At 39.0% G+C, this 26,319-nt stretch overlaps 1 protein-coding gene across 2 annotated transcripts in view; it reads left to right on the plus strand.

The window, feature by feature from the left end:
• The window catches only part of CACNG4 (calcium voltage-gated channel auxiliary subunit gamma 4), a 99,728-nt gene that overhangs the window by 68,927 nt on the left and 4,482 nt on the right, over positions 1–26,319 (plus strand). The window contains exons 2-3 of one of the 2 annotated variants that reach the window (XM_026678706.2): positions 14,251–14,334; positions 24,308–24,448. In XM_026678706.2, the coding sequence (XP_026534491.1) occupies positions 14,251–14,334; positions 24,308–24,448 (225 nt within the window). The remainder of the gene's footprint in view (positions 1–14,250; positions 14,335–24,307; positions 24,449–26,319) is intronic. The other variant, XM_087956097.1, reaches the window with a different exon arrangement.

Here is a 26,319-nt window from a genome sequence, read left to right on the forward strand (position 1 = left end):
GACAAGTTTATATTTTCATAGAAGGAGGAGAGGAAGATAGAGAGTTTGCAAACGTCAAAGATATTATACTACCATCAGAGTATTCTGGAAAGAAGCAATAATGGATTTGCTGGTGGAGTCCTACCATGGCTGAAATGGATTAGGCAACACTACTAGCTGTTGAAAATATAATATTGGTCAATTGCTTTTTATCCAGAGTAACATTGGCTAATATATCTAAACCTGGATTAAACTGCGCACTTTAATTAGGAATTAGAACATGGATGAGACTAGGATGCTAAAGAGTTCAAGACTACATTCTGTCTTGGGGATATGACCATTATGAACCTAAGGGCAGGCTTGAAGATGATAGAAAATAAGATCAAAGGTTTACGTATCAAAATAACTAGCCACCATCATCTCTATAGTCTGCAAGCCAATGATACCATACAATTAATTACACTTTTTCTTAGAACTAGAATGGTAAATAGGAGAGAAACATTAATTACATCTTGTGGGGGGTGAACAAATGTTAGGAACAACCATCTATTAAATACGCATCATATTACAGGGAGATATGCTTACCTAGAATGCTTTTAAGAGCAAACAGTTTTATACTCGTTTGGTACTTTTAGACTATCAAAATATCACTTGGCAGGCAAGAAACTGTGTACTAAATAATGCAAACAATTAATGTTGAAGCTGATTATAAGTGAAAGCATTTGTCTATTTTGATAAGGCTTAGTTAATGGCTGGCTTTGCTTTTGCTTTTTGAATTTACCTATCTTTCTGAACTCGAATAAAGGAGAATAATCTGGAAAGAATATGGTCTTGCCCTGCCTCAAAAGTCGCAAGCAAGCTTATGTGTCTGGGACTGGACTAAAATTTGATTGCCCTGCTCCTATTCAAACATCTTCAGTACAACAAACAGGCTCTCTAGCCTTAACATTAAAGAGAAAAGCTTTCATATGCAGGTATTGGAGAAGGTGGAGTTGTTTCAGGGCAATGCTTTTAAAGTATTTTCTTTCCCTTACCACCAATCCCCTTGGGGATGTCAGCTTTTGCTCAGATTTAGTGCCAACGCTAGCTGAAGAAATAAAACTTCAGTAATCAAAATGGTTGTCCAATCTTGTCTTAAAAACCTCCAATGTTGGAGCATCCACAACCTCTGGAGGCAAGTCGTTCCATTGAATAATTGTTTCCGTCAGGAATTTTTTTCTTAGTTCTAAATTGGATTTCTCCTTGATTAGTTTCCACCCATTGCTTCTTGATGGATGGATACTGTTGGATGGATATTGTTGAGACATATCTTCCTTCCATTTACCCATGGATGACATATTTGGGGTCTGATGTGGCTACATCAAATTTGCAGGAAGGAAAAGTAACAGAATCCCTAGAAAAGAAGGAAATTTGTTCAGAGAGAGAGAGAGATTGCCACTGGTAAAATCGGCCATCATACAAACTGTAAGCCAAAAGCAAAAATGACAGGTGGTGGTTGCCTGTATGCAGGGGAAGAAAAGTCTTGAAGTATTATTTCATCCTGGTGCAATCCCGCTGGCTCGGGCAAAGTCAATGTGAGATGCTAAAGAGTGTTTGAAGTCTATGAATTGTTTAAAAAAAAAGAGGAAGAGAAAAAGTGAAGTGAAAAAAACAGGAATGAAGATAAAACAGCTTCTGTCAAGCAGGCTCAGCAGCAGAAAAAGTTCATCGGGAGAATTCAATCCAGCAATGAGAGAAGACTTTCTTTCCCCCTCCTTTTGCAAAACTACAAAGAAGAAGCAGAAGGAAGGAAATGAAGTAGTTCTGCAGGACAACTCAGGCATTTTGGGGTCACAATTCTCATAGTTAAAAAGCAAGGGTATTTGTTCTGTAAGGTATAGGAGACTAGAAAATACAAGAAGCAGCTGTATGTTGGGATTCTTTTATCAAACAAGCAATTTGAGAAGACTGCTAGCTTTGATAATAAATGGAAATATCAAACTGCTGGTCACTTATTAACCAGGCTTAATAGTATGGAAAATTAGATAGGTTTAGGCTAATTAGTACTGGGTCCTCTGAACTTGCTTAAGATTTGACTGAGTTCATAATTTGGCTTTGAATAAGACATCAGACAGGGGGGAAAAAGAGAGATAATTGCCACCATGACTAATTCGTTCTTATAGATACCCTATTGCTTAATTTTCAACAGGAATTCCTGGTTACAATGGGGTTAAAATCTCCTAACTCCATCTAGCTGGACTTGGGATGAAAAGCAAGGTTCTATCTTGCTGTAAGTAAATGTGAATAAGTGAATGACTAGGCTTTCCCAATACATTAAATTACAGTATGGAGAACTGGGTTTGATAAGTTTTGTGAAACTATGGTATGTAATCAAAGATTTAAGGCCAAGTATTCTGCATGAACCTTGCCAGTTGCAGTCTATTCAGTGACGCATAGTTAAATAAAATAGGACTTCGCATAATGGATGTATCCAGTGAGTTACTTCCTTTTGACTCAATAAGAAGAGGGAGGAAAGAAGATTTCAAAATGTGACTGTTTATAGATCACTGGATAATATTACTAAGAACCAAATATTACAATGGGCCTCAGGTTGTCTACTCTGCCACTCTTTTCCATACATGCCTCAAATTTCTTTTTTAATTGAAAAAAAATCATTCGAAAAGTTAAAAGGAAAGATGTAGGCATGCTTACTTTTAAATAAAGTCAGTAATCTCATTATATGCAGTGAGCTATAACTAGTTTCTGAACAGGATCAACAATTTCACAATAAGCATTCAGTAAACTGAAATTGTTAAGCATGGAATGAAGTGTTTGCAGCAAACATCATGAATAAATTTCACTGCATGTTGATACACTTCTCAAGATAAAGCAGCTTTCCAAAATGCCCTGATTTGCATATTGACAAGAGTTAGCCAGGAACTGTGATTATTTCAAATGAAACAGATTGTTTTGTTTCAGAATTTTAGGACAGGCAAATGTTAGATGAGTGCAATTATACTTTTCCGATGCAAAATGAATTATGTGTGAAAGGGAGGGAGATACAAATAGCAATAGCACTTAAGACCGATATACAGCTTCATAGTGCTTTACAGCCCTCTCTAAGCAGTTTACGGAGTCTGTAGATTTATTTATTTATTTATTTATTTGATTTGCCAATTGTTTACAAGATAATAAGTATAAGTGTATACATAGTTGTGAATACATGAAATGGGTACATATAAGAAAAATAAAAGAATAAGAGAAACAATAGGACAGGGACGGTAGGCACGATGGTGCGCTTATGCACGCCCCCTACAGACCTCTTAGGAAAGGGGTGAGGTCAATAGTAGACAGTCTAAGGTTAAAGTTTTTGGGGTTTGGGGAAGAGACTATAGAGTCGGGTAGAGTATTCCAGACATTGACCACTCTATTGCTGAAGTCGTATTCCTGCAATCAAGTTTGGTGCGGTTTACTTTGAGTTTGTATCTATTGTGTGCTCTTGTGTTGTTATGGTTGAAGCTGAAGTATTCATTGACAGGTAGGACATTGCAATGTATGATTTTATATACCATGCTTAAGTCAGACCGAAGACGGCATAATTCAAGGTTTTCTTGTTTTAGAATTTCAAGTCTGGTGGCATAAGGTATTCTACAACGAGTAGAAGAGTGGAGAACTCTTCTTGTGAAATATTTCTGGACTTTCTCAATTGTGCTAATATCAGATACGTAATGAGGGTTCCAGACTGATGAACTGTATTCGAGTATTGGTCTAGCAAATGTTTTGTATGCTCTGGTTAGTAGTGTGATATTACCAGAGAAAAACTTCGTAGGATTAGGTTAACAACTCTTAATGCCTTTTTGGCTATGTAGTTGCAGTGGGCTCTAGCACTTAGATCATTAGAGGTGAGTATTCCAAGGTCCTTTACAGAGCTTGGGTCATCAACAAGATCTTGACTATTCAGCTTGTATTTTATTTTCTGATTTTTTTGCCAATATGTAAGACAGAGCATTTATTTGTTGAGATTTGAAGTTGCCATTTGTTTGACCATTCAGATACATAGTCAAGATCTTTTGTAAGGTAGCAGTATTGTCTGTGGTATTGAACAGCTTTACATCATCAGCGAAGAGAACGCAATTGCTCTTAATATGATCACAGAGGTCGTTTATGTAGAGTATGAAGAGAGTTGGTCCTAGAACACTGCCCTGGGGGACACCACTATTGACAGGTACTGGATTTGATAGAACGCTCCCGATTTTGACCATTTGTTGTCTGTTTGACAGAATGCTTCTATCCAGTTATTCAGTTGTCCAGAGATACCATAGGATTTTATTTTTAGGAGTAGTTTGTCGTGTACCACTGAATCAAAGGCTTTACAGAAGTCTATGTAGATTGCGTCAATTGCTTTGCCCTGGTCGAGTTGTGTCGTCCATATGTTTTTGCAGTGTAAGAGTTGCAGATTACAGGATAGTTTTTTTCTGAAACCAAATTGTTTATTGGAGAGTAGGTTGTTTGACTCTAAGTGGAGGATGATGGATTGGTTAATAATTGATTCCATGACTTTACAGGTGACGCAGCATAAGGAGATTGGCCTGTAATTTTCGACTAGGCTTGGGTCTCCTTTTGAAGATGGGGATGACTGTGGCTTGTGACCATAGGTTAGGCAAGGAGCTGGTCCTGAAAGATTTTTCAAAGATTATGCTTAGAGGTTTGGCTATGGCAGTGGATAGCTTTCTTAAGAAGTAGGCACATATTCCATCCGGTCCAATAGATAGAGATGGTTTTAGATTGCGTAGTGATTTTTCGACATTGTCTTCTGTGAAATCGATATGTATTATATCATTGTTGTTATCAGTGGTACGGCTAGGAAATACTGGGCATGATCCATTGCTGTTTACAAATACTGAGCCGAAGAATGTGTTAAAGATGTTGGCTTTAATGGTGTCGTCGTTGCAGTCTTTACCATCAGGTCCTATCAAGGGAGGGATGGACCTTGAGTCTTTTAGTTTGTTGTTTACAAAATTGTAAAAAGCTCAGGTGGAATTGGTGCTTAGAAGGTTTTCCTCTTGTTTAATGTGATAATTGGTGCATTCAGTCTTTATCTGGTGGCATAAATTTTTGTATCGGTTTTTGAAATTGGCAACGTGACCAGATTTGTTTTTCCGCCAGAGTGATCTCTTTTGGATTGAAGTTTCCTTATTGATATAGGTAATCTGCTTTTTTGTTTTGTTTTGGGAGTTGTTGTTGGAACATATAGTTTGATGACTCTTTGACTTCAAGTAAAAATATGTTATAATGGTCTTCAACGGTATTGCATCCAGTGAATAGAGTTTGCCAATCAAGAGATGAGAGATCGTTGTCTATAAGATCATAGTTGCCTTTTTTGAAGTTACAATAGGGGATTACATCATTGTGGTGATTTTTGTGTGGATGTATGTTGAGACAAAAGTCGATCATATTGTGGTCACTACTGGAAAAGGGTTCTTTAGTTTGTATTCCGTAAATTAGGTTCAAACTGTTGCAGAAGATGAGATCGAGGCAGTTGTTTAGTCTAGTGTTGTTGATTACTAGTTGTTCCAGTCCCAGATTTGTAATAGCATTGTAGAAGGTTGTGTGTATGATTTCAGTTGTACAATCATTTAGGGTCCAGTTAATATGAGGTAGATTGAAATCACCAAGAAGGATAAAAGGGTATGGGCAGGATGCAGCCCATGTTAGTAATGTATTTAGCTTGTTTACATGTTCGATGTCATAATCAGGTGCTCTGTAACATAGTAAGAATCGAATTGTGATATTTGAGGATAGTTCACAGATGATGGTTTCAGGAAGGGCAAGCTCCTGGGTAACTTGGATATTTTTAGATGTAAGGATTTTTATAGAATATAGCAACACCACCTCCTCGACGATTTTCACGATCTGATCTGTAAACATGATAGTCTCTTACTGTGGTAATGGAGTCGGGGAGAGATGCATTGAGCCATGTTTCACAGACAAATATAATGTCGAAGTTAGCCATATTTAGGAGGAAGAGAAATTCAGGTATTTTATTCACGAGGCTTCTTGCATTGAGTAGTTTGCATTTAAGGCCGGCAGTAGTTGGAATTGAGGTAGTTGGGGCGTGCGTGCCTAGTCTTGGGTGATGGTGGATGGGTTGAGGTAGGGTTGTGGTTGAGGGTAAAAGCTGAGTATTGGGTTGCGTGGCTTACTTTTGATACAGTCAGCATGGTAGTCAATGTACAGGTCCTTCTCTCCATTGTCTAGACAGTTTTTGAGTTCGATGTGGAGTACACGGAGCGGGCACGTTGCTGTATGGTTAGGTCAGGGCGGCAATGGAGGTTCTTATGGTTGGTGTTGGTTTTGGCGAGTGAGTTTATAGTATAAATGAATTTACGTTTGCTTGATTCATTTTTGCAAATGACCCTGCACAAGCGTGGGGCCACAGAGCCGTCTCTATTTTTGAGCTCTCGGTCAATGCGGAAATGTCAAGTATTTCATCAGCGGAGATGGTTGATGCTTGATAATTTCTGATGATGTTTCGGACAGTTGTGATGTCATCATTGACATTGATGTCTTCTAGACCAAATAAGATGGCGTTTGGACGTTTCCGTTCACGCTCAGCGGCTTCTCTGATGAGGATTGGGATATCAATATTTGTCTGGGTTGTGTTTATTTGTGGATTGGGTTTTGGATTGGATTGTGGTTGATTGGTAGAGATGTGGTTTGTAGCTATTGGATGTTCAGGTTTTTGCGTTGTGTCTTTTTTTTTCAAGGTTGGATATTCTTTCTTTTACGGCGTCCAGGGATGCTACTATGATGTTGAGGGATGTTTTAATGGTTTCGATGGTAGGGGATGTTTCAATGGTTTCGATGGTATCAACTCTTTCAGACAGATCCAGTTTGGGTCTGCATGATTTGCAGAAATATGGAAACTCATTGGATGATTTTAGGTATTGAATCATCTGCTCAGGTAATCCCAAGCAGTCATGATGAGTGTATTTTTGCACAGAAAACATTTGATGGAGTTTTCATTATCCTTTAGATTTTGTAGCATTTAAGGCATGTGCAGGAGTCTTGTGGTTCATTGGTGGGGATCATCTTCTCTTTAGGTTGTGGTTTGACGTAGGATTTTCTTTTTGGCATGGTAGGATTGTTAAAATAGTACGTTGATTGAATTAATTAAAGGAACAATTTTGGGTAATCTATATAGCCAATATTACATCAAACAATCAATTGCAGTAATCTCTCAAGTCAGATAATATTCCTGAGCAACAATCAGCCTGAACAATTAATTACTCTAATCACTAATCAATTAATTACACTAATCATTAATCACACTGTTCATTTAAATTCACTAGATCAATGATTTTGCTATTCAATTAAATTACATGAATTTTGATCTTTTAAACTAGTCAGTAATCACACTATTTGCACTAAACACTCTAATCACACTAATCAATTAAAAACAATAAATCAGTTAAACCATTAATAAAATATTTTATAGAAATTGATTATCTAATCGTTGATATAGGTGATGAGGTAGAAAAGTTGTAAGATTTGAGGTAATGAGGTAGTATTAAGAGTCTGCAAGGAACGGGTTAATTGTTTAACTGGCAGCTGAATGGGAGGAATTTATCGCTGTTTGAAAAGCAGATTGCTATTACTCTGTAAACAGGAAGTTGTAACACAATGATCCAAGGGTTTTTATCTGAGTGAAGGAAAGATTGAACAGCTCACAGGAAACTATTTGTTTTTGTTTTCCTTGATGAATGAGATGGCCCTCGCCCGCTTGCCTTTGCGCCTCCGGGCTGTCTGTTTGCGCTCTTTCGGCGGGTCGTCAGAGCAGCTCGCTCCGTGCCCGCCCGTCAGGCTATCTAGGCAATTTCGCCTGATGCCGCCCGTTCCCTCACCGTCTTCTTGCCCGCCGATCACGGGCGCCGCCATCCGATCACGGGCGCCGCCATCCGAGGCAGATTCTTGGGGCGCTGATAAGATCGCGCCTGCAGTCCCCACTTTCTCTTGGGGAGATGATTCTGCCCGGCCCTTCCCGATCGTTTCCCGGCACTTTCTCTTTCCCTCTGGGGCTGTTTCCTTTCCCCTCTGGGGCTGTTTCCCCAAACTCCACTGGGAAATCCGCTGCTCGGCGCCGCTGGGATTCCGAGCTCGATTCCTCCACGGGCTCCTTTCTCTTTGGGCCGAACCCGGGACCTTCTCGAGACTCGGCGCCCGCCTGCGGTCCGATTGAAACGCGCTCTCGGCGGCCCGCGTTTCTCCTGGACCCTGACTGGGTATTCAGGACTTACCGAGCATCTCCGCCGAGCTCCCGGACAACGATATCCCTCAGGAGAACGTTAGTATGAGTTTAGCGCTTACCGAGGAATGAGCTCTTTTCTGGCGTGCTGGTCAATGATGGGAAGAATCTGAAATCTCCGGGTACTTCTGAATTGAGCGTTTACTGAGGAATGGCGCTCTTTTATGGCTTGCTGGCAAGTCTCGGGCGTTAGGCTTTCCACTTCGCCGGCTGGACCCGCAGGGATTTGAGGACTTGAGGACTTGTTGACTGGCGCTGCCCATGCCCGCCGGAGCTCCTCACGCTGCCGCTACTGCCGCCGCCATCTTTTGAAGCCTTAGTTTGTCCCCAACAATCTGGGTCCTCATTTTACCGACCTCGGAAGGATGGAAGATTAAGTCAACCTTCAACCAGTGAGATTGAATTCCTGGCAGTGAGCTCAGTTAGTCTGCAATGTTGCATTCTGTATAAGTAAATAATATAATTTGTAAAAGCACATTACTAGTTTGTCACTAGCAGATGAACTAGGTCTCTCTAATTCAAGGAAACCATTTCTGTAGCATAGTCCAGAGTGTCTATTTATTTCACTAGAACCTTGGTGGACAGCAGATGCTTAGTAATGACATTAATTCACCCTGTAACTTTCATTCATGAAATGATTTATTTGCAGTACAGGACTTGAACTTTTTAGATTAATATGATGACTAATTAGCTATCAAGGAAGTTAATAATGGTTAGAAGATTTAAACATATATATCAGGCATGTCCACCCCATGGCCCATGGGCTACATGCAGCCCTGGACAGCTAGCAATGCAGCCCCACAAGATATACTGTACATTAACTAAATTATATATGTTACATGTGGCCCAGGATAATTCCTCTTTATTCAATGTAGCCAAGGCAACCCAAAAGGTTGGACAACCATGATATTGAAGCAAATGGGCAGGACCCTAGTTGTCCAATAAGCACACAACATGCTGAGTAGATGTAGAAGAAAAATACCTAGGAGGAAGGTGAACAGAATAGTGTTGCAATAGTGGTGAATATAATGCAGTTGTAGTTATGTTACTAACAGCAACATTGCTCTACTTGAAGAACATTTGAAATGTTGATGAGTTTAAATATTTTGGGACACTGATATTTTTCTGTCATGAGAAAAAAAATAGTATTTTATTTTTCAAAGACTTTGATTTTGGGGAATGAATGTTTCCTGCAGAAGCCAATTTTGATAGAAAAATGCATGCCTCTATAAAGAAAGTGATGGAGCAAAGGTCTATCTGTTTGCCTGTCCGAAACTTGACATAGTTGTATTCGATTGTCAATGTTATGAAAGGCATTGCTCAGTAGTAGAATACTTACTGAAGATTTTTTGCTTGGCTTATGAAAAGACTAATGAAAAGAATTTTTGAAAATGCTCCAACTGTTATAACCAACAAAAAGAATATATCATTGAGTTACATTGATTTATAACAGCTTTTGGAGAATGTTATTATATAAACCCCTAGTACAGAGCAAGAATTGCTTTATGTTTGTATAATATGCAGTATCATAGTATTCGACCAGAATTGCATTCAAATTGCAAATATTTTAGATTGTGCTGATTTGAGGAAATGGTATAAAGAAGATTTTGATACACAGAGCAGTGATTACTTTATAGTGTTGCCAGTTTGTTTGGTTTATTGTAATGCCAGGCTTGAGAGCAATATCAAGGAACAGATAAAATAAATGTTTGTTGTATTGGCTGTTTCCATGACATCTTGAAGTTAATGGGAATAGTAATCTAAGTGGAAATGGAAGGTACCAGTTTGAGGAAGACTGGATTCAGTCTAGCTCAGAGTTGTCAGAATATCACTAACAGACTATCTGCAGTGGAACCCAGAATCCTATTCAGATCAAAATTCAATCTCAGGTGGAGATAAAGAAAAATCAGGCCTATGTATTGTATAAATAAAATAATGATGATAATAATAATAGATAAGCACTTGCAGCATAACACCTCAGGGATAGCAATTGTCAATAAGAAAGACAAAAAAAGTCTGGATAGTGGATATGGCCGAACTTAAAGACAGCAGAATAGAAAAGAAAGAACTGGGGGAGGGGTGTCACAATACAAAGACCTGCAAGTAAAAATAAAACAACTATGGAAAAAGAAAGCAAAGATAGTATGAACAGTGATGGCACCTTGGATGTAATCCCAAAGCAACTTGAACATTACTTAAATATCATTGGTGTTGACAAAGTCACTTTCAATCAATTGCAAAAGGCATATTTACTTGGAACAGCTTATGTCTTGCAATGATACCTTTAACATAATCAAACAATGTTTGCCTATCCCAGATTTCATTCATCAATAGGTGTATGAAAGTACCAAATACAGTCTAAACATCTGGCTGACTATGCGATTAACTGTAATAATAGCAATAGCACTTAGACTTACATACTGCTTCATAGTGCTTTACAGCCCTCTCTAAACAACATCCTGAGGATAGAATTGAATGAATGTATCTCTAGTGTAAACAGCTATTACCTAGAACATCAGATAAGTAAAAGGGATATGGAACAACCAGATTTTTTCACTAACACATTAATGAAATAAAATGTATTTCACTCCCTTTTAAAGATCATCATATTTCTACAGAGAGAGGTGTGGTAGAATGTAGTCTGGAGTCCCTGGAAGGAGGGGCTCTTTCCTGGAAGGCAAAAAGACAACAGAACTTGGAATGTCTGGTAGGCAGGAAGAAGGCAAGGACAGACCCTCCCTTACAATTCAAAAAGGATGTCTATAGTTGTGCAGCTAATTGCTTTAGTCTGACAAGATTCTGTCTGTAAGTGAACAACAATACAGGGAAGTACTCAGTAGTATGGTAACTGCATGTGTTTTGCTTGGTTCTTTGGGCCTGACATTAAAGTGGTGGTTTCCAGAATAATAGGGCCAGATTCTAAAGGCTAAAATCTTGGATAACAGCAACCTGGAATGAGAAACCAAAATAAAGCTCTATTCAGATGAACTTAAGGAGTAGACAGGATTGTAGGAAGAAATAAGGGTAGAGGTAGAAAGAGGAGGAGGACTCTGTAAATATAAGCACCAGTAGTTTAAATATCAGGAACTTTGCAGTTGAAAATAATAAAAGAGACCCATTGAAACTTAAAAAAAGCCTCTTTATTTGTTTGCAGTATGTATAATCTGCCCCTTTCTTGGTGAATTCTGGATAATGTGTAACTACAGAAAACAATAAAATTCAACAGGAGAAATCTTCAAATCAATTATTATGATGAGCACCATCCTTCAATCAACTGGGGAATATGTAAGATTGGGATTTTTTTTTGTTCTCCTTTACTCCAGCCTACAGCGTTTTCTATTTTTCCTATAGTTCTTTTGAAATTGCTCTAGTTTTACCAGCTGCCTTTTTGGTTCTGAATCAGGTGTACGATCATCATCACGTTGTTTTGATCAGATAACAGGTCACTTGCAACTGATTCTGTATTTTGATGTCATTCCTATTCCCCAACTGAGAACATTTGTAATTAGACTAAGCTTTTCCATCACATTCATCTGTAGAAAGGGGATTCATAACAAGGTAAAGGATTGGGATGTGATTTTCCTTTTTTTAATAAGCACAATGACACCATCACACTTGGGAGTAGCAGCCACAAGAAAAGAGCTTATTTGAAATGCAGTCGAGTTATTAACACAGCAAGAATGGAAGCTGATTGATATAACTCCAAATGCTTGCAATTATCTTCCCTGACATCTACTTACTAACAAATTTTCATAATTATGTTACCAGCATTTGCAGAATGCATTGATCAGCCGTTAAGTTCTCTGAATGGGTTCACAGGAAAGTGCGCAGTGTAGGACAAGAAGCAAGCCCATTTCAATGACTTCCAGAGCTGCTTTGTTTCAATACACATTTTAGGATTCGGATGTATTATATTTAACTGAAAATAGAAAAGAAAGTTGATTATCTTTTCCTCTTAGCCTTGCAGGAGCAGGAGGGGTAAGAGAGCACATGCTCCAAGGCGTTTTCATAAAACATAAAGCAACATTTGTCATTGCACACAGATGCAGTTAGAGTCTCTTTCCAGTAAAAACCCTGTCTCAGGTACAGCTAAGACTTTAAGACAGAGCATATGCCAAGTAGCAACATGTGGTCAGGCATCTGGATAAGTATTCTAATTTGCAGAATGTCAAACAGTTATTGGTTGATGCAATTTCTTTCTTTCTGTGCATTTTTTCTCCTGGAAATATTATTTTCTAACTCACAGAGCAACTTCCTCTTTTCAGTGTCTCAAAACCAGATGTGCAATCTCCTCCAGGTAGTTTTTTTCTTTCTTTCAGATTTCCTCTCCCTCCAGCCACCGTTTTCCCTTTATTTCTCCATAAAGCAAATCTGTAATGCATCAATCTCCACAAAGCACATCCGATCAATTACCTCGGTGGGCATAACAGGCATATGACAACCTTCAACACCTCCTTACAGAATCCCACAAAAATGACATTTCATCTAGACATTTAAATTAAAGCCTCCTTGAAGGAGCAAGGGGGAAAAGGATGGTCTACTTCTGTCAGAGATCAAGAAGGAGAATCTCAGATCAAAAGAGACCCGTTGTTTATGAGCTGAAAATGTGCAAATTATAACAGCAGATTACCTGAGAAAGATTGGAAACAAGGATTTGAGAAAATTGGACTCTGCGCAATATGTATTGGGCACCCAAACCAGGAGTTGCTATAATTATTATTGCTACATTTATTGTTATTCACTTCAAAAGTCTGGCTGGTTGTATTATGAATTTGCCTGTTTATTTTAGCTTGCTTGGCAAGTGCTAAGGAGACCAGGAATTACTACTCCCAATACCTGTATGGTGCAATAAAGATTGTCTCTACAACCAAAACGTTTGTTTATTCTTATGCATCTCTGACCCTTTTCCCACCCCATGTGTGGCCACTAATCTCCAGGTAGATAATGACATACTGCTCTTGACAAAACAATTTACTTTATCCAATCCCCTTTTAGTTAAGTGAGTCATTATGTGGACTTGAGAGTTGACACAACACACAATTTAATTGTTTATGGCACAGCTGTTAAGTACACCAATAATTCAGTCCTATGCAAATTACCTTGATGGTAAAGAGGATTTTCTTCTGAAAAGACAGATACAGGATTGCTTGCTAATATAAACCAATTCTGCCTCTGTTCTAATCTAAAGTGAATATGTGTGGAGATCCTATCAACTAGTTTTAAAGAATGAAAAGGCAAGTTGGCTCTCTTCATGAAAAATGTAGGCGCAAAACCCTACATTCTTATTACTGGGACAAATAAAATTGTGCTCGGGGATTCTCTGTTTATATTACTCTTCACTAGGTAGGTGTTCCTAGATGGCAGAATCTCATTGACACACAATATGGTTGGCCACTTGTTTCCACTGAATCAACTCGATGTGAGGTGGTTGTAAAAAGCATTATTAGGAAAGGAATGAAAAGATCTTGTGTGGGTGTTGTTCTGTTAATAAAAACAACAAGTATGTCAGTCACATGGGCCCTGGACCATGGCACAAATCTAGAAGTTTAATACTGTACAGATAACACTAAAAACAATTAAAAGAGACAGGAAATAAAAAAAATGTACTTTAAGACTCCTAAATGTTCATATATTGGAAGGAAAGGAACATTATGAAGAGTTTATGGGCCAGGTACACCATCAATTCAAAAAATAGTAAAATCCAAACATTTCAAACATGATACAATGAAATTGAAAGCGATATTGGTATTAAAGGCACAGAGCTAGAAACTCTAGTCTTGCTCTTGGACAGACGAGATGAGGCATGTTTGCATTAACAGAGTTCTTTCTGCTTCTTTAATATGTGTCCCAAAATAATAATATAAATCACTTGTTGAATTCAGGGAAGAATTCAAATACTTCAGAAATCTTGGTTCTTTTGGCTGAGTAAATCTCCAGGAAATCGCCCTCCTTCATTGATGTCTTTGGATGTTTTCTTCTTTTTGCAGGGATATACAAAGGACACTGTTTTCGAATCAACCATTTTCCCGAAGACAATGACTATGATCACGATAGCTCTGAATATCTTCTCCGTAAGTAAAAAAAAAAAAAAAAGCCAAAATATATCTAAATAGGTATTGGTGCTTAGAAGAGGATATCTGTGTGATTTGTTTCTTTTTAGAAAAACAATCTGAATATAATGCTTGGATTTGCAAGCATGAATGTGATACCATTGTATTAACACCCCCAGAAATTTTAAATCAATCATTTTGTCATTTTAATTAACAAGATTTCAATTTTACATTGTTGAAAATCCACTGGTATATCTGTACCAAAGACAAATATTCCATAAAATGTAAGCAGCTTGTGAAGGCTTTTGTGCGGCTCCTGGAGTCTCCACCTATTTGGCTGCCAAATTTCTGTGGCTGGGTCCATTTGTTCTGGTTTTGGCAGAATCTCCTATGAAGTACCATAAAAGAAGTAACCGGCAGTGCCTCAGTGTAACAGTCTGCAATGAGAGAGGGGATAAATATGGCTATTTAACGCCACTGTGGTTTCCATTTTCTTCCTTTGTTTTGCAATAGACTTTATACAGTTTGCTATCAGGTTTCTGCTGCTGAATTCCACCGTACATTTTAAGTTCCTAATCGTTTACATTCCAAGATCCTGAGAATAAAGTAACAGTCCATGTTATTAAATGACTTCCCACTCATTAAAGAATTGTCCCACTTGTCAAAGATCCGAAGAAAAGTTACACAACCTTCTTCCAGCTTTCTTCCATCCAAAAAAGTTTGCAAGGCATCCAAAAGAGATTATTCCCAGGCATTGTGTGACAGGTAGATCCAACTTCAGTTTTCAAAGACAGGATATGAAGCTAAGAACCCATGAAAGCTGATTTAAAGAGAGGATGATCCTTACTCAACAGAGGTAGAGAGGGTGATAAATGAATTTGATCAATAGCTTTGAGCAAACAGGTCATGATGACATATATCTAAATCATACAGTATTTCTCACTGATCCAGGTCAGTTTGGGGCAAATTTGCAAAATCCCACCACCACTTATACCTTGAACATCAGTCAGTTTGTTCTTATCTTTGCTACTTGTACACATTTATCCCCCCCACCCAGTAATCTTTTATTGCTTCTGCTACTTATTTATTTTTCATTTATATTCTGATTTTCCCTCAAAAAGATGTACATGGCATCAATTTTATGTTATCTCAGTGAGCCTCCTTCTTTTCTCCCTGATTTATCCACATTTGCATGCTTTCATTTACTGTTTTCCTCTCCTATGTTAACACCTAATTATTCTTCTCTGTGAGCTCTGTTTCTCAACCATGGTCTATATTGCTTCTCCTGAATGCTTTCACTCTCTGTTAGCCAGCTGATTTTTCAGTTCAGTTTTCTAAACACTGGCCAATCTGTCAGAAAAATTAGAAAATAAAAAAAAATTGCCTAAGGAAGAAGAGATCGAAATTGCTGATAGCTAAACCTATCTTTTTAGCTTTTTCATATTGGAAGCGTTACAGCTACTTGAAAAGCTGCATGCATTAATGCTGCTGAAAATACCTACATTATAAACTCTTAGAAATCAAGTTTGTCTTTTAACACTAACTTGTAATAATAAAATGCCAAATAACGACAGCTGGGTTGCCAACTGTTAGCATTCCTGGGGCAGGAGGTTTTGGCAATGTCCTTTTCTCCTCATGTATAGACAATTGTAATGCATTCCACATGGGCCTGCCCTTGAAGAGCATTTGGAAACCTCAATTGGTGCAGAAGTAGCTGCTTACATGCTGACTGGGTCTACTAGCTATAGCCATATAACATTGATACTGTGGGAGCTGCATTGTCTTCCCAACTATTTTTACCACAGTGCAGGATGCTGATAATAGTTTAAAAAGAGTTACAAGGCCTAGAGTCTGGTTTTTTCCAAACTGTAGAGGGTACTGGGAATCGTCTAGAACACGGGTGTCAAACTTGATTGATGTATCGCAACATTTTTTGCCTTGGCGGAGCCAGGGTGATCGTATCCTGCACATGACACATTTGGCCTGTGGGCTGCCAGTTTGACAGGCCTGGTCTAGAAGGAGAGAAGGAAGAGCTGCTACAAAGGCAACAATCAGATAAGGTGATCTTGAACCTATTCCAAACAACTAATTAGAGAGATCTAGGCCCTTTCCTAATTTACACAAAGATAAGTGATGGAGGGGGATAGCACTTCTGGACTTGCAAGATTCTGTTACTACAGATGTGACAATAAAAAGTATTCTTGGCTGATATGGCATTAAGTTGCTTAGTTTGGTCTACCATAAGGGTGGTTTTGAATCCTACCACTGCTTAGGATGGGTGGGTAGACACAAATCTACCCACCCATCCTAAGCAGTGGTGGGATTCAAAATTTTTTACTACTGGTTCTGTGGGTGTGGCTAGGTGGGCATGGCTAGGTGGGCATGGCCATGTGATTGGGTGAGCATGTGTTTTTTTTGCAGCACCCCCTCCATTTTTTGGGCTTTCTGGGCCTCAGGCAAACATCCGGGAGGCATTTTTGCTTGCAGAAAACTTCCCTGGGGCCCAGGAAGGGAAAAAAACAGACCTCCGGGTTGGGGGGCGTGGCCAGCCAGAAGTTACTACTGGTTCGGCGACCCACACCAAATCCTTGCTACTGGTTTGTGTGAACCGGTGCGAACTGGCTGAATACCACCACTAATCCAAAGGCATATCTGCAGGAGATCCTTGCTGTGTCTCTCCATGTCTTCTCAGACTCAGCAGGAGAGGACTTGTGTCCAGGAGCTCTAGCGCTAGAACTATATTCCTATTTGTGATTCTTACAAAGTTATTAAAAATTGTCTTTTTGAAAGATCCTTTGGGAGGGTAGAATTAAGGAACAGATTATCTGATGGTGATAATGGTAGCACTATCAGAATAGCTGTAATTTATTGAGTATTCTCATAGATTGTTTTAAATTAGGGATGTTATCAATCATAGTACCAAGGACATTATTTTTATATATATTATAGGAGGGAGGTATCTTTTTTTTAAAGTTTTTTGCCATTAGCTGTGTAGTGAAAAAGTCTGATGTAGCATTAAAGCAATTTTAAATAAAGCAACTAGACAAAAAATTAAATGTACAGGCAGTGACATGAAAATAATATATTCTGTCACAGTATTAGGGAACAATAAGGTGCTAAGATAAAAAGCACATGACACGGATCAGTAATCAGTTCAGCCTTAGGCCACTGATCTAATACAGTTAACTATAGAAGGGCTGATAGCAACATGCTGCCTTTATTTTCAAATTATCCAGCAGTTTTCAGGATTCAGTTTTAAGGAAATTGAGGGAATTGTCATTCAAAATTAAAACAAAAACAAAAACAGAATCCCTTCTTGCAGACAAATTAAAATAAACTTCTATGCCACCCAACCAGTAAAGGAAGCATGAATCCGAAGTGGTTTGCTATGCACAACTAGCTCTTTTGGTATACCCTATATCAAATTATTTAGCAGGAATCCTCATAATAAAACATACCTGTTAGACAATGGTAGGATAATTGGTTCTCATTTTTAAGCTAAGACAAATTAGAAGTTTGTTTCCTCAGTAAAAAGAAGAAAAATTTAAATAATGAAATGTTTTGGTATTATTCTTCGTGAAAAGACCAGAGTGGATTAGTTTCTTCATTTTTTAAGATGCAAAGACTTGAAGTCCAAGATTTAATTAGTCTTGCATGAGATTAAAAAATTGTCAGCTTGGTGAATATATTTTTTTAATTCTCTGAAAGTTCAAAAATACTTACATATTAACCGAACAACCTTCCTCAACTTAGTTCCCATCCGGGGTTATGGCTACAAAACTCACAAAACTTCCAGCTAGTTTGGCCAGTGGGTAAAAGTTATGGAAATTAGTATCCCAGTTGTAGCAGCATATAAATTAAATAATGAAATATCCAGAGATTGCCTAGTTGTGGTATGCTGTTCTAGGGAATGACACCAAGGAATTATAATAAGCATGAGTCTATTTAACCTTACAAGATTTTCCTGAATGGCTGAAATAGACAACAATAGTAATAAAGTCTTTAGTTACCTTTTTCATGAGAAATATTTTTCTCTCTCTCCTTAAGTATTAAACAATCAAAATTATTGGAATTTATTATTTTTATAGTGCCCATACACAGCTGGTTGCTAGTGCTAGTCATTCCACACTTATTTTGAAAAGGAGGCTTTAGTTCCTTCTTTCCTTTTGTCCATTTCTCTATCATTCTTTTACTTAATGAAGTTTCTATAAAAGAAAAAAATGCCAGGTATTAATATTATGATACACACAACAATGTGAGATCACAGCTGCCAGAAGCTAAAGTGTTCTTGGATTTTGGAATTCAGACAGAGAAGCACCTGCCACATAACACCCCAGATTTGGCAATTGTAGATAAGAAAGACAAAAAAGCAGGGGTGGGATACGACAGGGTTAACTACCGGTTCAGGATTTACGAGCTTCCCTGCACGCTGTGAGCTGCGCATCTGTAAATCGTCATCGGCACCTGCTGTGCAGAGAAGCAGCCTTTGAAACAGCCCTCTTTTCCTGCTTTTTTGACTGCAGCTGTGCCTCAGCAATCAGGAAATAAAGATCAGGAAAGAGCCCGGGTGGGTGGGTGGGCAAAACATCAGCAGACATAGAACCGGTTCTGTGTCTGCTGCTATTCAGAGCTACCAGTTTTACAGAGGTGGACAGAACAGGTAGAAACCCACCCCTGCAAAAAAGTCTGGATAATGGATATGCTAGTACCTGAAGACAACAGAATAGAAATTAAAGAACTGGAGAAAAATGACAAATTACAAAGACCTGCAAATGGAAATAGAATGACTGTGGCAAAATAAAGCAAAGGTAATACCAATAGTAATTGGCCCCTTGGGTGCAATCCCAAAACAACTGGAAAACCATTTGAACAACATTGGCATTGACAAATTCATTATCAGTCAATTGCAAAGGGCAGCTTTATTCGGAACAGCTTACATCCTGGACAATATCTCTAACATTATCAAACATCGACATCTGCCTATCCCAGGTCCTTGTTAAGGACTCAATAGCTAGACAAAAATACTAAATCCAGTCTGAATATCTGGCTGATTGTGCAATGATTCATAATAATAAAGTGTGGATAATTGGTGTGGCAATACCAGGAGATAGTGGAATAAAAGACGAAGAATTGGAGAAGATCACAGAATATCAAAATCTGAAAATTAAAATTGAAAATGGCCCCAGTGGGCATTAGCTCATTGGGTGCCTTAGATCCAGACATATACTATGTCAATACATTACAATATTCTAGGTTCTTGGGAAGAATTCAATGCATATGAAGGCCAGCTAAAGAACTGTTATTTCATATTTTTTCTTTGTTATAGCCATCCAACTCAGATGGAATCTGACTAGCATAAAGAACTGAAAAAAGTAAAAAAAAAAAACAATTAAAAATAATAATAAACCAAACAGATAGCCCAGTCTAAAACGATCGTAACAGCAACAAGAAATCAAAATACAATGCTCTCAAACTTCACTATATCCAGACCTCTAAGAGGAAGACCAGGTTTTTAAGAGCTTTCTTGGACCTCAGGAAAGAAAGTAGTAGAAATGTGCACAGGAGCATAAATGTGACGTATTCTGCTTTCCAACTAAGAGTTTTCTGTACAGCAGCATCAGTAAGAATGCAAGATACTCCGTGTCTTGGTCTGCCCAGAACTTCAGCTAACATGAAAGCCACTTGTTGTCATGCTGAAATATCCATTTGACTGTAATATGGTTTCTGAGGTTGCCTGAGAAGTTGAGCAGATGCTGGACATCCAGAAGTGTGAGGCCAATTTACCCTTTTCACTACAGCAGGTGCAACTTCCCTGAAATCAATCTTCACTCATGTATGATGATGTCTGAAAATATTCAGGCATCAAGAGGCTATACTTAGCACAAAAAAATGTCTTAGCTTGCGTGACTGAGTTGATAGCAAGTCTTGGTCTCTAATCTTCCCTTTATCCTAGAGCCTGGAAGGAAACCAAGTGGAATGAACAGCTGCCACATTCTACCACCCTTGCATAATGAATTGCAATGCTTCATGGGGACTTTTATTGGAGCATCGTCTGCTCACATTGCTTCATTTCTAGACATGTAGAGCAAAACCTATATTCTGTGACAGTTTTCAAGAGGAAGCTACATTCTTACTAGTCTCTGTTCAGGATAATCAGAACTGAGTCTGCAATTCTAGAAAATTAACATTCATTTGCAGGGAAGGAAGAAAAAACAAGTCCTTGTTATTAAAAGGGAAGCACTATTTCCTGAAATAACTTTATCAAATGATGATGAAGAAAATATCTACAAGAAGGTATTGTTATGGTCTTTGGCCTGGATATAAGGTTATCACCTCTGCCATAAAAAATACAATTTAAGTTACAGTGAAGTATACTTCAATATATAAAAGGAGAGATTCCAAATAAAAAACTATTTTGATATTCAGTTTATAACACTATAAATTTATAGCTGGAAATATGACAACATACAGCACTTAGGGACTATGTCTTTGCAAAGACATAGTTATAATTGATTGTGACTTCATCTTCTTGGCAATACTGAACCAGCACACACAAGACTCTTCTAAAGCCTCTTGGGAGCTTGACAGCATCACTACATTACCCATATAGAGTAAGATGGAGATAAATCCATCTGCCAGTTTAGGAGATGAACATTTGGGTTGCCTAAAGGCTCATCATGGCATAGATATTATTATTAAACAAAAGTGGAGCAATCATGCAGCCTTATTTAAACAGCCTTATATGTTGGAACAGCATTTTATAAATATCTCTAATGATCCCCTTTCATCTTAACCATCATTTGCTGGCCTTAGAGGCTAATACAATATTATTAAGATTTTCACGACAATGCTGTTGATGACAGAACTTAAATTTCTTTTATTCAGGGGTGGGATTCTACCTGGTCGGATCGGTTCTACAGAACTGGTTACAATTCTGCGCAGTTTGGAAAACTGGCAAATCGCACGCCACTGGCTGGCCCCACCCCTCCCCTCCCCACCCATTCACTCCTTATCTGGCATGCACACCATCCAACTTGCCTGCCTTGTGCCTTCATCTGATTTTTGGTAAATTCCTATTTTTCCTTTTTTTCCCCGACCATCAACTGTTTGACTATCAGCTGTGATGAGATATTAGATTAGCTAGAAAGCAGGAAATCGTTGGGTTTCTTGCTTTCTAGCTAATCTAAAAGCAGAGCTGAACCTTCCTAGCTTCTATTTTTCAGTGCAGACTCAGGCAATAGATTGCAGAAAGGTAGATCTCTGAGTGAATCTGTGATTCTGTGAGCAACTCAATTTGCCTGCCTGCTTTGCCTGATTTGGGGTAAAAGTTGCTCTTTTTTAATAAAAAAATTCAATATTTACATACATATTTACAATATTTACATACGAGCCACACCCAGCCAGTCACGTGACCACCAAGCCACACCCACAGAACCGGTTGTTAAGATATTTGAATCCCACCCCTGCCTTTATTCCTATTTCAATTGACAGAATCTCTATTATTGAGAATATTTATGTAAGTGGCAAGAATCACAGGAATGTACCGTACTTAGCTTTTTGTCAGGTTTGGTCAGCAATCCAATGTAATGTGGAATGTGGATTGCAACAAGAATAAATAATATATTGTCCTCTAGATTCTACTAGTCTGCAGCTTCCCTGATTCTTTGCATCTGAATATGTTTAATCCAGAACACTCATTCTCCTAGCACAGAGGTGTCAAACTCGTGTTGTCATCGCAGCGTCACGTAACATATCACAACTTTCCCCACTTCGCTAAACTGGATCATACTATAAGATCATATTAAAATAGTTCTTTTGACAAACAAGCCCAGGTCAAGTTCTATCATACTAAATAAACCCAGCCCTTGTGTCCTCAATCCATTCTGTCCTAGGATGCCAAACCAAGTTATGAGCACCACTGTTCTTCTTTCTCTGTCTCTAGGTAATTGTGAGCCTGTTCTGAAGCTCTTGCCTGAGGTAATTCTCTTGCAAATCAGTAAGCACCTCACTGTGATTGCAATTTACCCTTAGTGTAGAATAAAAAAATGGCGATTACTTAATGGTAAAATCTGCAAAAGAGACATTGTGAAACAAGCTCATGTATTGATCTTTCCTGACAGAGCCAATTTCCAACATGCTGGAAACCTAATTTTTCCTCTACTTCTAAAGCCTCTCTGTCAATCTTCCTCAGCACTACTCTTCTTCCCTTCCCTTTTTTCTTCCCTAGCTTCTCTGATTTTACTTTTATGGTTTGTGCCCCTTTCACCCAGTGCTGTTGGAGAATTTGCTGAGGCAGAAAAGAGGCTGACTTTCAAAGCAATAAATAAACAAATCAGCAAACATGAAGTAAAGGAACTGTAGAACCAAAGAAGAAAGCCCAACACCATGCAAGTTGATCAATCAACCCAGATCTTGAATGGGTAACAAAGAAGGCTGATTATTGCTTAGACTCAGAAGGCAGTGACCGTCCAATGCCCCTTCTGCCCTCTTCTAAGCAAACTCCCCCTTAAAGTATATGTGTTGCTTCTTTTCTGCTTCAGCCCCAGAGAAGGCTGGATGGGTCAAGACAGCCCCCATACAGTCAGTCTTAATTATCCAAATCCACATGCCTACAAGTGGCTGTTCATAATATTGTCTCTCTGGCGTTATGCCATCATCTGCTCATGCATTTTTCATTACTCTTCCATGCATTAATTTCTGGGTTATTCTTTATAACCCCTTTAGCTGGTAGCTTGTCAGAAGATGTTTCCCCATATTGTGACTCTAGAAAGCTGATTATGGTAATAACCTCATAAATTTACAGTGTTTTGGGGGAGGGTTCCCATTCCAGAGGCAAACATTTTTCCCAAATACAAAACATTCCTTGTTCTCATAACTGGTAGTCCAATTGCATTACTGTTCCCATCACTCCCTATCATTATATTGGCCAGGGTGATTCTGCCACTGCTGGATAAATTACCTGGTGCACTGCAGATTCAAGGATGTTGATAACCATTTGGCTTTCTTTCACCTTTCTTGAGAGTGTTTCCTGCAATTTTCTGATATTCTGTTGGTGTCACTTTTATATTCATTTATTTATTGAATTTATATTGCTGCCTATTCGCCCATGGCAACTCGAGCAGCTTACAGAATATAAAACCACATTTTAAAACAATAAAAACTAACAAAAGGAATCAAATAAATTAATAAAGTACAATATAACAAAATCAGCCCCCTACCCTGACGACAGCAGATCACACGAGCCATTTAATGGGCTCCACCCCGCTCTAGGTTCCCCAGGTCTGCTGCCAGAATCAGGTCTTTAATGCCTCTGGAAGAGTATCAGAGCAAGGGCCATTCTAATCTCTGGGGGAATGATGTTCCAGAGAGAGGGAGCCACCACAGAGAAGGCCCTCCTTCTGGGTCCCACCAGGTATATTTCCCTCAGGAATGGGACATTCAACATTCCCTGCCTCTCCGCTCTGATGGGTCAGATAGATGTGACCGGCAAGAGATGTCCCTCAGATAACCTGGTCCCAAGCCATGAAGGGCTTTAAAGGTGACAACCAGCACCTTGAATTGCACCCGGAAGCAAATCGGAAACCAATGCAGCTCCCGCAGGAGAGGTGAAACATGTGCATACCGGGGTCTGTGCAAAACCATGCGGGCCGCTGCATTTTGCACCAACTGGAGCTTCCGGATGCTCTTCAAGGGCAGCCCATGTAGAGCACGTTGTCAGTCAAGACAGGAAGTGACTAGGGTGCAACTGTAAAATATTGCTGATTTTACAGTCTCTACGAATGCCTGATGTTGATGACAATAATGTAGTTATTTGGAAGCAGCTTCAGTAACATAATGCTCAAAGTGCTGAGTGTAAATACGATTTGATTAATAAACTGTCACTGAACACATGAATATGGTTTTTAATTGCTATATTTCTTTTTAAAAAATGATAGCAAAACAATCTTGCTCTGTTATGGTCCCCTCTCTCTCTCCTGACCCCTTTCTTTCTCAGGTATAGTACGTGCCTCCAGCGTGTTCCCCATCCTAAGCACAATCTTGCTATTACTGGGAGGGCTCTGCATTGGAGCTGGGAGGATTTACAGCAGCAAAAACAACATTATTCTTAGTGCTGGAATTCTTTTTGTAGCAGCAGGTAACTTCATCTTTCTTTTATAGGCTTCTTCTTTAATTTTTCAGTGGGCATTGGGAATGGAAAAGGTCATGTCCTCCAAATAATATCAGCAAAGGGATCTTATGATTTACTGGTTGAGATCAGACCTTCACTGAGCCAATTCTGCTGGATTTGAAAGAGAACAAAAATGTTATTTCTTCAGCCCTTCCCCTTCCACAGCTCCAACTGCCACCATATAAAGTCAGCAGACTTCAGGCTGGGAGGCACAATTCATGCTTTGCTTTCTTTTCCAACATGGCTATAAAAAGGAGTGTTGGAGTAATGGAATGAATTACAAAGCATGGATTTAACAGAATACTACCTATCGCCATGCTGAGTCCCCATTCCCCAAGCACTTTTCAGGAGCCCTGCTTGCTTTTACCCTTCCTGGGAAGCAGGTGGACACATTTCCAAACCACCCTTAGGTTAAACCATCCATCTGGCTCATGGAGCAAATCAGGATATCAAGAATCATCCTTGAAAATGAAGGCAATGATATAATTGATACTGCACTTTACATAAAAATGTAAAAAAAAAAAAATTCAAACAGCCTGGAGACAACCAAAGTAGGTTTCTGCAGACTTTCTAAACACCTTGATGGAAACCACTCCTCCAAATTTTGACACCGCTTTTTGAATGAAATGGGAGGAGGCCTTAGGTTTCTAGAGAAGCAAGATAAAATCCTCCTCTATATTTCTATCATGGTCTTCCTCTAAAAACTCAAGAACTAATCACGGTCAGGTACTTCTCTCTGCTGCTATTTTTCTCTATCAACACCTTCTAAAAAGACACTTTTTGAAAAGTAAGATGGCAAATGATCAGTTTTGCAATATATCCATGGTTCAGTCGTAGATAGTCTGATATCTTTTGGCTCCTAAAAAGCCCTTGGCATCAACTGGCTACAGCCGATGGGAACTGAAGTCCATTTGGTACCAGATTGCTAATCCTTGACATGGTTGTTATATTCCCTTAGTTTAATTCTGACATCTCACACAGTAAATGCCTCATATTTCCGCTTCTTATCCACTCTTAGGATGTAATTGTGGATTCTATCTAGTTTGCACTGGACATTTGGAATGTTCAATTTAAATGTAGCAGAGTTAGATTAGCATTAGTAATACTAAGGTTATATTGAAATCAAATAATGATTAACAATGAGGCTTCTGAGGCTCTTAGTTTCACTGGGAGATACTTTGTCTTCTGGGTAGAAAAACAGGATATAAATCAAAGGTGTCAGAAGGAAGGTGTGTTCCACCATATAGCTACATAGAAAACAACTATTTGAGCACTGCCAAGAAAGATGAGCTATTCAGGATTATGTTGTTTCTTGGGACTGCATTTTTACAGGAATGCCGGTAGGTCTTCACTGAAAGGATAACTCTAGAGCAGGGGTTTCAAACTGGATTTCTTCGAGGGCTGGATCAGCATTGTATTTCTTTGCAGGCAGCCGGGGGGCGGGGAGATGGGATGGACGCCTCCTGCAGCACCCTGCAGGCCAAATCAGGGTGGGGGGGCGCTCGCGGGCCCCCATACCCCATTTTGGTCAGAAGGGTGCTGCAGGAGCCCATCCAGGCTGAAAATGGGGCATGGGAGTGGGGGCATTGGCTGCCAGAGGCACCACAGGCCAGTCCTTTGCTATATCCAGACCGGCCTCTCAAGCCAGATTTAAGCATCCCACGGGCTGGATCCAGCTAGTGAGCCTTGAGTTTGACACCCCTGCTCTAGAAGAACCCAGAGCATTACAAGCAACTATAGCAGGTAAATCTATTTTCATTACATTCACAGAGAATAGACCAAACTTACTTGTATCTTACTCTGAATCCAGGATTTGCAGGGGAAACAATACAAAATAG

The sequence above is a fragment of the Notechis scutatus genome, chromosome 2, assembly GCF_049901735.1.
Source record: "Notechis scutatus isolate UNSWTSFEM ecotype Mainland chromosome 2, rNotScu1.2, whole genome shotgun sequence".
NCBI classification, from domain to species: Eukaryota; Metazoa; Chordata; class Lepidosauria; order Squamata; family Elapidae; genus Notechis; species Notechis scutatus.